Source organism: Cydia amplana, chromosome Z (assembly GCF_948474715.1).
Source record: "Cydia amplana chromosome Z, ilCydAmpl1.1, whole genome shotgun sequence".
Classification (NCBI taxonomy): domain Eukaryota; kingdom Metazoa; phylum Arthropoda; class Insecta; order Lepidoptera; family Tortricidae; genus Cydia; species Cydia amplana.
The window spans coordinates 23071473-23088255 of record NC_086096.1 but is presented as its reverse complement, the minus strand read 5'-3'; the positions used below and the strand labels follow the sequence as shown (position 1 = coordinate 23088255).

General features: G+C 39.0%; 1 protein-coding gene across 1 annotated transcript in view; it reads right to left on the bottom strand.

Annotated features, from left to right (window-relative positions):
* The window catches only part of LOC134660637 (uncharacterized), an 87545-nt gene extending 71016 nt beyond the window's left edge, over positions 1–16529 (bottom strand). Inside the window, exons 1-4 of the mRNA XM_063516412.1 lie at positions 16479–16529; positions 12797–12862; positions 12087–12322; positions 11369–11435 (exon numbers count right to left, since the gene is read on the bottom strand). Of these exons, the coding sequence (XP_063372482.1) occupies positions 11369–11435; positions 12087–12322; positions 12797–12862; positions 16479–16529 (420 nt within the window). The remainder of the gene's footprint in view (positions 1–11368; positions 11436–12086; positions 12323–12796; positions 12863–16478) is intronic.
* Positions 16530–16783: the final 254 nt, after the last annotated feature.

Sequence of the window (16783 nt, the reverse complement as noted above, 5' to 3'; positions counted from 1 at the left end):
CGTATAGCAGACAGCAGGGTCAAGCGTACAACAGAGACCAGTCGTGTGGCAGACAGCAGAGTCAAACAAACAACAGACAACCTTGTGGCAAGTGTGGCAGACAACACGGATATGCAAAGTGCCCAGCATTCAACAAGAAGTGTGTAAAGTGCGGCAAATACAATCACTTTGCGGCTATGTGCCTAAACAAACCTTGTGGCTGTCTAGGAGAACTTCCATATGAATATAAAATAAAATTACAAGACAATAATGTACCAATTGCTGAGCGACCCCGGAAAATACCATTTCAATTAGAGGAAAAAATTAAAACCGAGCTGGACAAACTGGAGCAGGCAGGTATCATAAGAAAAGTTAGTGAGCCAACGGAATGGGTAAATTAAATAGTAGTTACAAAGAAACCCTGTGGTAATATTAGAATTTGCTTAGATCCTCAGAATTTAAATAAATACATAATTAGAGAACGGTATAAAATGAGCACTTTTGAGGAATTAGTAGCCAAAATGCCTTCTGCTAAATACTTTAGTGTCTTAGATGCATCAAAGGGATTCTACATGATTAAATTAAGTGAGGAGGAGGAGATTTAATGCAGGTAATTTTGGGAGATACTGTTATAAAAGATTACCATTTGGCTTAAATTCAGCTCCCGAAGTGTTTAGCAAATATTTTGCAGATATTTTCAAAGAAATTACAGGAGTAGAGCAATATGTTGACGAGCTCATAGTTTGGGGGGAAACGCTTGAACAACATAATGAAAGATTAAATATGGTATTAGAAAAAGCAGAAAAAATGGGTGTTAAATTTAATAAAGATAAATGTCAGTGTACGCGCGTGGATCTGGCTAGGTTCAGCTCGTAGCCTCTTGGAGCGGGTTCAGCAGCAATAATGTAGACGACGCCTTTCGTTTTAAAATACGTTTAATTACCAACTAGTACAGTTGTACAGAAATAAGAAGAAAAGTAAGTGTATATATAAAAAAAAAGGCACGTATGCGTGCATCTAGTAAGGTAGTGAATAGCGAATGCCTTGAGTGGGGATCGGCTCCTCCGTAGCAACGTGCTGGACCAATCACAGGGGCTGTAGATGACGTGGTATCGGCGCTGATTGGCTGCCGATGATGCGATACGTGTACGGTAGGCTGCGTAAGTTGCATTGGGTACGGTCTCCCACATAAGTTGCCTTGACATACCCCCGGCATTGGAAACTGGTGGTTTACAAAACGTGATGAATATGTGTGATGACGTACAGCTAACAGTCTGGCTGAAGAAGCGGGCATAGTTTCGAGAAAGCGCGTCTCACAGTTCCTCCTGAAGGCATTCTTACGTCGGCCACTCTCGAGACGCCGTCCTTGCCTGGATACGTTTTGACGATGCGGCCTAAACTCCATTTGAGCGGGGGAGTATTGTCTTCTTTTATGACGACGAGCGTGTTTTCTTTAAGGTCGTTAGACTGGAACCTCCATTTCGATCGGGCTTGTAGCTCTGTCACGTACTCTCGCGACCAACGACTCCAGAAATGCTGACGAAGCAGTTCGACTCTCTGGTAACGCGTTAACCGATGCTCAGGAACGTCGCTCAGGCTAGCGCACACAGGTGCAGTTAGCGGACGACCAATCAAGAAATGCCCTGGGCTAAGCGGTAAAAAATCGTTGGGGTCGGATGACATAGGAGAAAGTGGTCTAGAATTAAGCAAGGCCTCAATTTCGGTCAAGGTCGTACTTAATTCTTCAAATGTCAAATGTGCGTTGCCTACAACGCGTCGCAAATGGTATTTACAACTTTTAATACCTGCCTCGTACATCCCACCGAAATGACTGGCATACGGCGGGTTCATGCGAAATTTAATTTTCTGAGATAAGGCGTACTCTTGTATATCGCCAGATATACTTGAAAGAAATTTTTCGAAATCGTTCATTAGTCCGACAAAGTTTTTTCCATTATCGCTTATTATTTCAACGGGTTTACCCCTACGCGATATAAAACGCTTTAATGCTAACAAGTAACCATCAGACGAGAGGTCACCGACCAGTTCTAAATGAATAGCGCGCGTTGCTAAACATACGAATAAACAAATATATGATTTTATTAATTTCGCACCCCTTCCTTTGCGATTCAAAATAAGCACTGGACCACCATAATCCACGCCGCAGTATATGAACGGATACCCTGGTTCCAAGCGTTCGCGAGGCAGATTGCCCATGATAGGTATCAATGTTTGACCTTGCATCCGTTTGCACGTGACACAATCATGAACGATCTTCCGTGCTAAGTTTCTAGCACCTACTGGCCACCAGGTTTCCTTTATGGTAAACAACAACAACTGTGGCGCCGCGTGCAATAGTCGCTTATGTTCGAAACGAAATAATAACAGAGCTAAATGATGTTTACACGAAATTAAAATAGGGTGTTTTTTCTCGTAACTAAACTGGCTAGCATTATCTAAACGGCCGCCTACTCTTAATACGTTAGTATTGTCAAGAAATAAATTTAATTTAGTAAGGCTTGAATCGAGTTTGTTTGTTAACAGCTGTTTATGTGATAAGCAATTATGCACATCTCGGTATGACTCATACTGCGCCAGCCTAGCTAGCAACAGAACGGATTCATTCAACTCGTCTACACTTAATGACCCAGTTTTTTTGCTAAGTTTATTGCGCGCATTATAAAGAAATCGCAAAACATAGGCCGCTGTGCGCTGTAAACGATTGAATTGAGAAAATCTATGGAAAGGAAAACATCCCTCATTGTCACGATTAGATACACAAACAAGTGTAACATTCGCCTTTAGCTCGGGTAAATCGTCATTATTTTGTAAGTCAGAGTTAGGCTCGAAATTTATATCATGAAGGAATTCTGGGCCTTGTCCCCAAAATGTAGAAGACCACAACGAATTTAACGGCCGAGATCGCGAAATCAAGTCAGCGGGGTTGTTTTCGCTTCTTACGTGATGCCAGGGATGATTTTGCGTTAGATCGTGTATTTCGGTGACCCTATTTTGTACAAACGTTTTAAGCATGTTAGGTGGCGTGCGTAACCAACTTAACACTATTGTGGAATCTGACCAGAATACCACTTTTTTAAACTGACTGCGAAGTGAACTACCTATTTTTGCATACAGTCGTGCCGCTACTAGAGCCGCACATAATTCTAATTTTGGCAGGGTCACTGGTTTTATTGGGGTCACCTTCCCTTTTGCGCATAATAACCTGACTGTGACACTGTTATCATTATCAATAGCGCGAACATAAGCGCACGCTCCATATGCGGTTATAGAACTATCACAAAAAATATGCAACTCTAAATGTTTAGGATTGTCACTTAATACGTAACGCGGAATGCGAATTGAATTTAAATTCGAAAGATCAGCGACAAATCGTGTCCATGCCTTTGCGATGTCATTTGGGACCGGGGTGTCCCAATCGGCCTTTAACATCCACAACCTCTGTAAAAGTACTTTCGCGATCATAATAGTTGGGCTAAGCAAGCCGAGAGGGTCGTAGACTTGAGACGACACCGATAAGATAATGCGCTTTGTTATCGGCTTAGAATTTATTTCAAATCTAGTGTGATAAAACAATTCATCAGAGCGGTTATACCATCCTAACCCTAATGTTTTATTTTGTACGTTTTCACCTAATGATAACTCTTTGGACGAGTCCATTGATTCGGTAAATTCATCAAAATCGAAATTAAAAATCCATTTACGCAATGGAAAACACCCCGACTGCAGGACCTTGACGGCCTTTGAACAAATTTGTTTTAATTTATCCTGGCTAGGGTTGCCACAAATAAGGTCGTCAACGTAAAAATCATCATTGATTACGCTGGCTATTTCAGGGTCATCACACTCTAGCGCTAACTGCTTAAGGCACCTACAACTTAAAAACGTAAATAAGTAAGTTATAAAAATAAAAAATAAATAAGTTACAGTTTTCAATTGGTATACTTGTAGGGGGTCAGACGGATTTTCCCGCCAAAGAATTAATTGCAAGTCGCGTTGTTTCTCGTCGACCAGTACCTGGCGGTACATTTTTTCGATGTCCGCACACGCCACGTACTTGTTTTCCCTAAAGCGCAATAGTATGGATAGCAAATCACCCTGTATCGCGGGGCCTACAAATTGCAAATCATTAAGTGAATATCCTGACGTAGAAGCGCAACTACAGTCAAAAACGACTCTAAGGCGTGTAGTTTTGGCGTGTTCACGAAACACGCCATGATGTGGCGTAAAGTAGTGTGGCGTACCATATGAATCTACTGGCGCCATGTGACCTAAGTCGCAATATTCCTTAATAAAGTCGCTATACATTTTTTTATAATTCGGATAACGTTCTAACCGTTTCTCTAATGCGAGGAATCTATGTTCGGCTTGTTTGCGCGTATCGCCTAGAACCTCCGGTGACTGTTTGAACGGAATGCATACACAGAACCTACCGTCGTCGAGGCGTTTAGTGGTCTGCATGAACAAATCCTCACAAATACGTTCATCCTCGCTGCGCGATTCGTTAACCCGTTGACTTATCGGCGCGTCTTCGAGCTCCCAAAACTTACGTAACTGTTCGTCTATAGAAACTTGCATGTCTATCGTTTGCATAAAATTACATACAACGTTAGTGTTCTTCGTATTTTTGGGTGTATTATACGAATTACATGTACGCCCGGATACGAACCAGCCAAAATGCGAATTTTGCATTACCGATCCGTTACTTAGGCGAATAATACCTTCTTGAACCACGTCCCAATATCTATCTGACCCTATTATTAGGTCTATCGGTTTTTTCTTATAAAAATTGGGATCCGCGAGTACGATTCCGTCCGGTATAACGAATTGTTCTTTGCGCATATTAAGGTATGGCCGCGGGGGGGTTACGCGTTGTAATACTAAACACTTAATGCGCGTAGAATAAGTGCTAGTTACGGATCTAATGCCAATCTCACAAAAATGCACGTCCTGTGAGACCGGCACCTCCCCGACGCCGTATAAGCTTCGTGTGGACTGTATAGTGCGCGCGTTTAATTTATCGCATAATGATTTAGATATAATGCACCGTTCGCTCCCATTATCGAGAAGCGCGCATGCCTTCGTAATGTTACCTAAATCATCGACTATCTCAATGATAGCGGTTGTCAACAAAACCGGTTCATCGAATTCATCGGATTCATCGAGTGATGCCTGTGCGCATTGGACATCTGTGTTTAAATTAGACACCTGACCGTTGTCAATGTGTGCGTGATGTGTTATAGAATAGTTACTTGATTTATCGGTAGAAGTATGGGGCTCATTAGGTTTATTTTGGCTTGCATTCGACGTGCCGGGACAACTATTTGTACTGATAACAGCAACTTCATCGCGGTGAATAATTGAGTTATGTTTTTTGTCGCATTTCCTACAAGGCCCATACCTACACGAATCAGCTGTATGACCAGTTCGCAGACAATTTTCACAAAGGTTTTTATCGCGTACTAATTGCAATCGATCCTGCATATTCAAATCAAGAAACGCCTGGCATGAATATAAAGGATGTTTCTCACTACACATCGGACATAATTTAAATTGTTTTTTGAAAGGTGTTTTCACCTGCGGTTTTTCCGTCGCGACATTGCAATGCACCTTTGGTGTATAATTACTGTTAGCATACTTTTTTGTGTCTTGCGAATTGGTCTTACTGTGCGTTACGATTAAAGTTTCAAGCATGTCTGCCCTGCCTCTTAAAAATGTTAGTAAATCGTCAATAGTTAATTTTGACTCAGTTGAATCGGCCGACAAGGAACCTTTATGCTGCTCCCACTCTCGCTCGGTGGTGGAATCTAATTTAGAAACGATCATATAAATAAGTAAAGTGTCCCACGAGTCTACAGGCTCCTTTAGGGCTTTAAGAGCGCGTATATTTTTTAACACGTTATCTATTAGTTTCCTTAGCAACACCGGTGATTCCTTTTGCAGCGTTTGCATTAAAAATAAGGCCTTTACATGATTATGAACAAGTAAGCGGCTATTATTATATCTATTCAATAACAACTCCCATGCGATATTGTAATTGTTGGTTGAAAATTCAATTGAGTCTATAACTAATTGCGCGCTTCCCGTAAGTGACGATTTAAGATATTGAAATTTTTGAATGTCTGAAATTTCTCGCGAGTTGTGTACTAATGATGAAAATGTATCTCGAAAGGCAATCCAGTGCTCATGTGAACCGTCAAAGCTAGGCAAAGAAATAGTAGGTAATTTTACCGATTTTAATGCAATCGCGGATTTTTCGGGATCGATTTTAACCTCGTCCTTTACCAATTTTTCAGCTTGGGCCATTATACTATAATACTCGGCTTCAAACTCGTCTCGCGCGTCGAGTTGAGAGTCGAGTTCGGTTTCGGGAAGTGCATCTTCAATTTTCGACTGAATATTATTAAATTCGGTATAAAGACTCGTAGCGCCTTGAGTACGAAGCCTAACTTCGGCCATTTGATGAACGGATAAACCTTGGTCGAACGTTTCAATATATTTAATGAATTTAGTGAGTCTGCCTTTAACAGAACCTCTCTTTTTAATAAGATCTTTTAACACCTTATCTTCCGCCATGTCGGTAGGATGTAAGAAGCTAGGTACTTACAGTTATCCGGATTAGGTACTTATAGCTCCCTGCAACTGCCAACGATGCAGCTACCGGCCTGGCGACCTTTGCGTGTAGGCAGATCACAAAGACGTCACGTTACAACCACTGGAATTAAAATATGAACGTATCACAACTGTAATGAGACAGGGCCGCTATTCTTGATTGGTTCGCCTTACCAAAGCACTGAGTAGCTGCCGATGGCTATCTTTGCCGATTGCGTTACTCTTGCCAAGTATCCTTTGTAGCCACGTTGCTGGTTGCATCCGAGGTCGAAGGTCCAAATTATGTACGCGCGTGGATCTGGCTAGGTTCAGCTCGTAACCTCTTGGAGCGGGTTCAGCAGCAATAATGTAGACGACGCCTTTCGTTTTAAAATACGTTTAATTACCAACTAGTACAGTTGTACAGAAATAAGAAGAAAAGTAAGTATATATATAAAAAAGGCACGTATGCGTGCATCTAGTAAGGTGGTGAATAGCGAATGCCTTGAGTGGGGATCGGCTCCTCCGTAGCAACGTGCTGGACCAATCACAGGGGTTGTAGATGACGTGATATCGGCGCTGATTGGCTGCCGATGATGCGATACGTGTACGGTAGGCTGCGTAAGTTGCATTGGGTACGGTCTCCCACATAAGTTGCCTTGACAGTCAGTTCGGGGTAACAGAAGTGAAATATGTAGGACATATTTTGAGTGGTGACGGTATTAGACCTGATCCAGAGAAAGTTAGAGCTATTGTGAATATGGAAGAGCCTAAGAGTAAAAAACAATTGCAAACAATATTAGGAATAGTAACATATGTAGCGAAGTTTGTACCTAATTTGTCAGATGTAACTTATTCATTGAGGGAACTACTTAAAAAGGATTCTGAATTTGTATGAGGTGATAAACAGAAAAATGATTTTGAAAAGCTTAAACAAATGTTAACTTCCCAACCAGTTTTAAAATACTTTGATATTAATACTCCGATAACTCTATCCGTTGACAGCAGTAGCACAGGATTAGGCGCTGTCTTACTTCAAAATAATGCTCCTATAGCATATGCATCTAAAGCTTTAACAGAAACTCAAAAATCGTGGGCACAAATCGAAAAGGAACTTTTAGCCGTAGTATATGGATGCCATAAATTCCACCAATATATTTATGGTAGACAAGTACATGTAGAGACGGACCATAAACCGTTAGAACATATATTTAAAAAACCAATGAATGAGACTCCATTAAGACTACAAAGGCTAAGACTTCAATTACAAGGATATGACCTAGAAATTAAATACAGACCTGGTAAAGAACTATTAGTGGCGGATGCTTTATCTAGAGCTTATGTAAATGACACCATAATATGTAACAAAGAACTTGATGAAAAAGTAGAATTGCATGTATGTTTAGTGAAACAAGGCATAAATTTAAGTAAAGAAACATGGGATAAATTAAAAATGGAAACTCAAAAAGATCATGATTTGTGTTTACTAATAAAATACATTCAAAGTTCATGGCCAACATCTAAGGAAATTCCTTTGCAATTAAAATATTATCATTCCATAAAAGATGAACTCTATATTTCAGACGGATTAATTTTCAAAAATACTGCAGTTGTTGTACCTAAGTTGTTAAGAAAGGAAATGCTTAGAAAGATTCATTACAGTCACTTAGGTCTTGAGAAATGTAAAAGTAGAATCAGAGGTTTGCTATTTTGGCCATTTATGATAAAAGAATTAGAGGATTTAATTCAAAATTGTGACTTGTGTTTAAAATATGAAAGAAATCACTCCCATGAACCACTAATGTTAAGAGAATTGAGTAATAAGCCTTGGGACATAGTAGGAGCTGATATGTTTTTTATGAATAATAAAATTTACATGTTAATTGCAGATTATTTAACTAAATATGTTGAGCTTGTCGAGTTAAAGGATCAATGTTCAGACTGTCATATAAGGGCATTAAAGAGTGTATTTGCACGTTGGGGCATACCTAAAATATTGTATACTGATGATGGTTCTCAATATAGAAGTTGGCAATTTAAAGAATTTTGTAGAGAATGGGAATTTATACATATAGCTTCCTCTCCCTATTATGCTAGATCGAATGGATTTATTGAAAGACAAATACAATCGATAAAAAAGATGTTTAAAAAATGTATAGAGGAAAAGAAAGATATTTACTTGGCCTTACTAGAATACAGAAATACACCTATTGATCAAGAGTTAGAATCTGCTAATGAGTTGCTGATTGGAAGACAAGTAACATCTTTCTTACCTACCAAAGACAGGTATAAAAAAGTTAATTATAATGATGTTAAACAAAAAGTTGAGAAAAAGAGAGAAATGTATAAATATTATCATGACAGGAAAAATAGAGGCAAAATTAATAGTTTTAGTAGAGGACAAAATGTATATATTCATGATAAAAATGATAATAAAAAACTTAAGGGGAGGATAGTTTCAGATGAAGATAATTATAGAAATTATATGATAGACACAGGAGACTCTATAATTAAAAGAAATAGGTATCATGTGTTCAGAGGGTCACCTGGTGAAAATTATAGTATGGCTAGTAAACATGTAACTTTTAAAACAGAGAATGAGAATGTGTTGAACAAAGTAAATGATAATAATGAAACTGAACCTGTAATGATTAATGAAAATATAGGTAATGCTGATATGCCTAATGAAAATTTTTTTAATATAAATAATAATGATGTAAGGTCGCGGTCAGGAAGAGCTATTAAGCAACCTAGATACCTGAGTGATTATGTACCTTAATAACTCTACCTGATTTACTATTAGAATACTTAATTTTAGATAAGGTAAAGAAGGGGGATGTCAGATATGCTATCTGTGAGTTTAGTATCTGTGGCAACACAGATCTCTCTCTCTATGATTTCCGGCTAATCATGGCTGTGCTAATTGTACTTGATAAATATTTAATAATGAATACAAATGTCTTTAATATCAGTGAGTGTTTTAATTAACAATAATAGTATAACAGATCACATGAGTGTTAATGTCATCATAAACATTCAAAATAATATATCTCCTGTGATGCATATATTAAAAAGAACATTTTCGAAACATAATATTTCTAGTTTTATATTAAGTCTTGAGTCATACGACTGGGACAATATACTTGCTAAAAATCAATGTCCAAACAATAGAACCTCATCTGTAATAAACGTTATCAAACATTTTTATGATGTTCATTTTCCTGTTAAAAGACAACCGACTAAAAACACTGTTAGCACATGGGTCAATGACCGTGTACGTCAGTTGCGATACAATATACGTAGGACTAAAGTGAAATTATCGAAACAACCAAACGACAGCGAGTTACGTTCGAGCTTGTCTAAACTTGAAATAGCATTCTGGGCAACATTGCGAAGCGAGCGTAAGGACTATGTAAATAATACTCGTAAGATAGCGTGCTGTGCTGAAGGCAATGTGAGTCGAGCCATATGGAATGTTATTTCTTCTGAGACATGCAAGCGCAGCAACAGCAAAAGCGGCCCGATCAATGTGCTCGTTAGCCGGTCGGATGGCGACTGCGAGCGCTCCCGCGGCGCGGCCGCCGTCGATCAGCTGAACCACTACTACATTCAAACAAATAACATCGCTACACAACCGCGCACTGATGAAGCGCTTGCATATTTGGGACAGTACTTAACTAGTTTCCCACCTACATTTGTTTTTGAACGGTTTACGTTAAATGATATGATCAGTGCATGCAAAAATATAAAACGCAAACAATCAAAGGACATAAATGACATGTCAACGCATATCTTAGACCTTTTCCCACCTGTAGTAATATCATTGCTTCTTTCCTTGTTGAACGAGTGTATTAGCGCCGGCGTGTACCCAGACATCCTTAAGTTGGTGAAAGTGCACCCTATTTATAAGGGAAAAGGAGAAATCGGAAGGAAGTGTGAATAAACAATAATAGGTATTCGATAAAAAACGCAGACATTAAATGAGTAAATATATAATAATAATTGTATTTCTAATAATTAAAACTGTATTTAATAGAACTAAACAGACGAACATTGTAACGTTATATAAATCTATTTATAATAATATGGTTGACATTGTAAATAGCATAGTAAATATCGTCCTATTACTGCAAATACCTATTAAGTGACTTTATGACGAAAGTGTTTTTTTTAGACCTTCAGAATTAATTTTTCAAGCTCTACAAACTGGTAAGACCCTTTTTTTGATACTACCTTTCGTTCCGAAAATAACTCACAGCATAAGGCAACATATTGATGATTTGGTAGCATTATGTACTGGAAGAAATTGAAATGTGTATGATAACACAATGATTCATGAGTTCTCCTCCAAGTAAAAACTGTTACCAGGTTTTAACGTGTTTTTGCATACTCATTTTATGAAATTATAACCGTTGTATATTCTAAAAGTAGCTTCTATGTACACATATTTGGTATTTGCATAAAATATTATCCATCAAATTATTTATTTTATGCCAAGCTAAATATGCTAAACATCTTTATATTGTTTTATTTGTTTTGCCTGAAGATCTACGTATTCATTAAACTGCAATATCGTTCTGCCAAAAAACTGTAAGATCAACTTAGTAGGTTTTGCATGTAACTTTATTCTGGTTCTGACCCTTGATATAGTCATCTATAGAGAGTACCTATCTCATGTTGGTCGAGAAGAGTCTCGACCAAAAAATATGAAAATATGAAATACGATCTCAAAGCTAGAGAGCTTTGAGATCGTATTTCATATTTTCACGCATTAATTTACCTCGGGGTAATCTGAAAACATTCTTCTATTGCTGCTGTAAAGTATTCTACCACTTCTGCCACCGTATCTGCAAAAAGAACAAGAGTTTCAAACCTGAGCTTCATGGAACTAATTTTCTATTTTTGCTTATACTGCTTTACATCTTGTAAACGTCTGATTGCATGAATAATTATTGAAACATAAATAAGTAACTTGTCAAAAAAATTTATGTTGTACAATTCTTACGTAGAAGTAAGCAATATTGGAGCTAAAGGAACCTTGATATCCACGATATAGCGATATTTGTGACATTTGACCTTGAATAACTTCCGACGCGCACACGATTTCCGTTGACTTTTTAGGTGTAAGGTGTGATGGTGTTTCTTTTCTAGCTTATTATCTCACATTCCGAGGTCAAACTCTTACTTCGCTTGTAGGTACTACCTATGTATACTTAGCTATAAAGTAGTATTGGTCTATACTGATGAGATCTATATTTGATCGGGTATACCTACCTAGTACCTAAATGACTATAAATAAACCTTCACAATTCAACATCAATATATAAAAAGGCATTTTTGCTGTGTGTACCTATACGCCTATAGAGATTGCCGAATGCTTTTATAAGTACCCATATGACGGACTGTTGCGGCTGAAACCTTAATAGAACGTGTAAGCCAAAATTAATAATGACTAGTATTTTGTTACTTGGATATGAAGTATTTCGTTCTACACTCACCGAATACCTAAATTACTTGGATTTCCGTAAATTCCTGCTCCGCCTGTTTCCATCTCATGTTCTACGTGTGGGAACGTCACTGCTGACTTCAGCATCCCGAGCGTGGGCCTTATCAGCGTGTGGCCAGGTAAGAGTGGCTCTGCATTGGGAAGATGCCACTCGTTTGACGGGACACCAACCACACTCTCGCCTTCATATCGGTTGAATTTAAAAACTCGTCTGCTATTTAATAAGTCCTGTAATATTTTAGAAAACACAATTTATATTAATTACTTAATCAAAACCAGCGAAGCGCGCTACGGATTATGACATGATTCTGAGAGGCCTTAGTAGGATACAAATAAGGCCGCCATCGCTATGAGAAAAATGGGCCAGACATGAAGTTTAACGCGTGAAAATAAGTGTTGAAACTAAAACTCATGCTGCATCTGCTTAAAAATTCGATATTATTATTACTATAGAGAAGCTATACCCAACAATGAAATTGTCGCAATCGCAACCTGCACCACGCGACCAAAACGTCGTAAGGCATTTTAGGGCGAAATTTTTCTTCCCCCTGACGGCAGACAATAGACCACATACTTATAATATACATAGATAAAATACAAAAGCACATATACTTAACAGATATTACTGTTCCATCAGATTACAACACAGGATCAAAAGCCAATGAAGGCAGTTATATACCTATATTCAGTTTCAGTACTTACCTTAGGAATTATATGAATAAAGTAACCCATAAGAGAGCTGGATTTTCCAAGACCCTCTTTGAAATACTGAAAAAAAGAAAATAAGTTATGAATTATGTCTCTAAAATACCTCAGAATGGCCCAAAAATGTTTAGCAGATTGTAATTAGTTAATACGACTGACTGTGCGAGGGCCGGTATGAAAGTTGTTAGCTGCTCGTTCTCTAGGCCCTTTTAGGAATGTACTTCCGTTAAGGACTAGCGCTTATCGTTGGCTTTCAGAACTTAATTGTAGTCGTAGCTCGCATGTGGATGACTTTCGTGAAGGTCGTCCAAAATCAGTGGTTGTTTCAAAAAACATTGACGCTGTGCAACATATGCACACGCTGTTTTGGTCATCCGACTCGTCATGATGAGCCTTAGGAGAGTAGTACCCAAGATAGAGCTGATGCTGAACCCTGGCTGTACCTAGTGGAACTCAGGTTTGGTGCAACATAGGCACACGCTGTTTTAGTCATTCGACACGTCTTGATGGGCATTTGGGAGAGCAGTACCCAAGATAGAGCTGATGAGCTAATGCTAAACCCTGGCTGTACCTAGTGGAACTCAGGTTTTGTGCAACATAGGCACACGCTGTTTTAGTCATTCGACACGTCTTGATGGGCATTTGGGAGAGCAGTACCTAAGATAGAGCTGATGCTAAACCCTGGCTGTACCTAGTAGAACTCAGGTTTGGTGCAACATAGATACACGCTGTTTTGGACATCCGACTCGTCAGAATGAGCACTTGGGAGAGCAGTACCCAAGATAGAGCCGATGCTGAACCCTGGCAGTACCTATTGGAACTCAGGTTTGGTGCAACATAGGCAAACGCTGTTTTGGTCCTCCGACTCGTTTTTTTGAGCACATGGGAGATACCCAAAATAGAGCTGTAGCTGAACCCTGGCATCAGTATTTAGTGGAACTCAGGTTTGTTGCAATATAGGCACACGATGTTTTGGTCATCTCACTCGTCTTGATGAGCACTTAGGAGAGTAGTACTCAAGATAGAGCTGATGCTGAACCCTGGCAGTACCTAGTGAAGCTCGGGTTTGGTGCAACATAGACACACGCTGTTTTGGACATCCGACTCGTCTTTTTGAGCACTTAGGAGATACTCACGATAGAGCTGTAGCTGAAGCTGCCAGGGGGCAGTATTTAGTGGAACTCACGTTTGTTGCAACATCATGCTGTTTTGGTCATCTCACTCGTCTTGATGAGCACTTAAGAGAGCAAATTATACGTTAAGTGCGGAGCAGCATGATTACCGCCAGTAGGTGTGCAGACGGTTTTACGCTCAATTGTGTGGTGTGGACGCATAAATAAATTCAAGGACATTGGCTCGCTGACCCAACATTATGTAGGAAAGCCAGTTGGCTTCCTTACAAAAAGTACTGGGCGACCGTGTAGGATGTAATAAGCGCTTATGAAATTGTATATTATTACGTGTGGATGATATTGACAATTTGATTTTGTCGTCTGGACACGTTTTTAATGGACAAAGTAAAAGTTGTAACAGACAAGCGTACCGGACAGCGACCGGGGCCCAATTAGTAGGTATATTTATTTCTTGCTCTCACTTATAGCTGCGTCCTTAATGGACTTATTACGTACCCACTCGATCGAACATGGAACAAGCCTCGGACTGGATCAAAGTCGCGGTCTGGTACGTTTAGGTAGAAAAACTCCGCGAGCCCTTACAAAGCTCTGCTTTTTGCTAGTGATAGCCTCTTCACTATTAAAGTGGGGCAGCTACGACGCTATTAAAGCGGAGCACTCAACACAAGCATTGTGGAGTAATGATAGCCTCGTCACTATTAAAGTGGGGCAGCTTCGACGCTATTAAAGCGGAGCACTCGACACAAGCATTGTGGAGTAATGATAGCCTCGTCACTATTAAAGTGGGGCAGCTTCGACGCTATTAAAGCGGAGCACTCGACACAAGCATTGTGGAGTAATGATAGCCTCTTCACTATTAAAGTGGGGCAGCTTCGACGCTATTAAAGCGGAGCACTCGACACAAGTATTGTGGAGTAATGATGGCCTCTTCACTATTAAAGTGGGGCAGCTTCGACGCTATTAAAGCGGAGCACTCGACACAAGCATTGTGGAGTAATGATAGCCTCGTCACTATTAAAGTGGGGCAGCTTCGACGCTATTAAAGCGGAGCACTCGACACAAGCATTGTGGAGTAATGATAGCCTCGTCACTATTAAAGTGGGGCAGCTTCGACGATATTAAAGCGGAGCACTCGACACAAGCATTGTGGAGTAATGATAGCCTCTTCACTATTAAAGTGGGGCAGCTTCGACGCTATTAAAGCGGAGCACTCGACACAAGCATTGTGGAGTAATGATAGCCTCTTCACAATTAAAGTGGGGCAGCTCGACGCTATTAAAGCGGAGCACTCGACACAAGCATTGTGGAGTAATGATAGCCTTGACACTGTTAAAATGAGGCACCTACATATATCCTCGACGTCTCGTTTAAAAATATATATATATTTGATCTGAATTAAAATTTTAACCTGTTAATTAATGCATAGTATACTAAGCTTCTAATTAAACTACCAAATTTTGAATCCCAGTTGTCATTTTTGTCAGGAGGTTTTACTTATATTCCCGATACGGTTTACGTATGGGTGAATGATTCTCGACGCTATTGTACTAGCGGAGCATTATTATTACTATTATATGAGGTAAAAATTTGATCGAAGCACATTCATGAGTTTAAGTACACGTACAAAGATAAACTTTTTCACATTTGATACCCCTCCATTATCCCTTAGGTCGCATTGTCCGATTGACTAGTCCGATCAATCGGAATACGAATATTTTTTTTTCCTGTTGGCTCGATTGATCGGACTATATGAACTTCTCAAATCCTGTCAGTCCTACTATCGGAGTAATGGGATTTTAAAAGTTCGTCTAGTTCGATCGATCGAACCACGAGGTTGTTTTTTCTTCCTGTTGGATCGATTGATCGGACATAACCGTAGACTTGATATTTTGCTAAGTCCGGATGACACATAAAGGTTATCTAATCTTAACTCATTACTAGACACTGGCATTTGATAAACTTTTCTATAATTTATTTGATGCGATGTCAGTTCATTAGGGCGAGCGAAGCGAGCCCTATTACTATTCGACAAACTATGCATTCTTGTGGTACACTTTACGGAAAAACTACTGCACTATTAGGTTTGAGATTTAACATAATAATTTAAATTCATGTCTAGATGTGTTATCAAACATAAAAATATCATCTTATAAACTTAAAAAAATAAAATAAAGTAATAAAACTTTGTATTACTACTAGCGCCATCTGTTGGCAAAATAATGAGTTAACATTCGTGCTAATGTTAATAAAATCAGATGGCGTTAGTAGTAAATTAATAAATAAATAAATATTGGACATTCTTATACAAATCGACTAAGCCCCAGAAAAGCTCAATTGTGGGTTGTGGGTACTCAAACAACGATACCTATGTGGTGTTTTCAATTTCAATAATGTCGATGGCGCTTACGCCATTAACAACGATGAATACAAAAGTGGGTTAACATTTTGGATTCAGACCCACCTCGCTTCGCTTGGTTTGATTCCCAATTTAGCAATTAAGTTTCTGTGAATACCTACTAGAATAATTAATCTTGCTGTGAATATACTGCGGAGGTCAATTCACTCGTATGTGTGACGCTCATGAACTGATCAGTCATGTTGTGTTAGCTAACTTAAATCGGGTATTTTCAGTTCGAGAAACAGTTTTGGCGCCATTCATTTATTACGTAAGACGATTTTGAGGTGAAGGGGCGTCGAACATATCTTATTTTTTCATTTTTTTCTTACTCGGGGGAGGGAGGGGTTTTCATAGTTCTTACATAAGTAAGATGATAACAAAGATGCGATTTTTTATAATTTCTATGAAATTATGACGTTTAAAATAATAACAAATAATAATAATAATTCTACA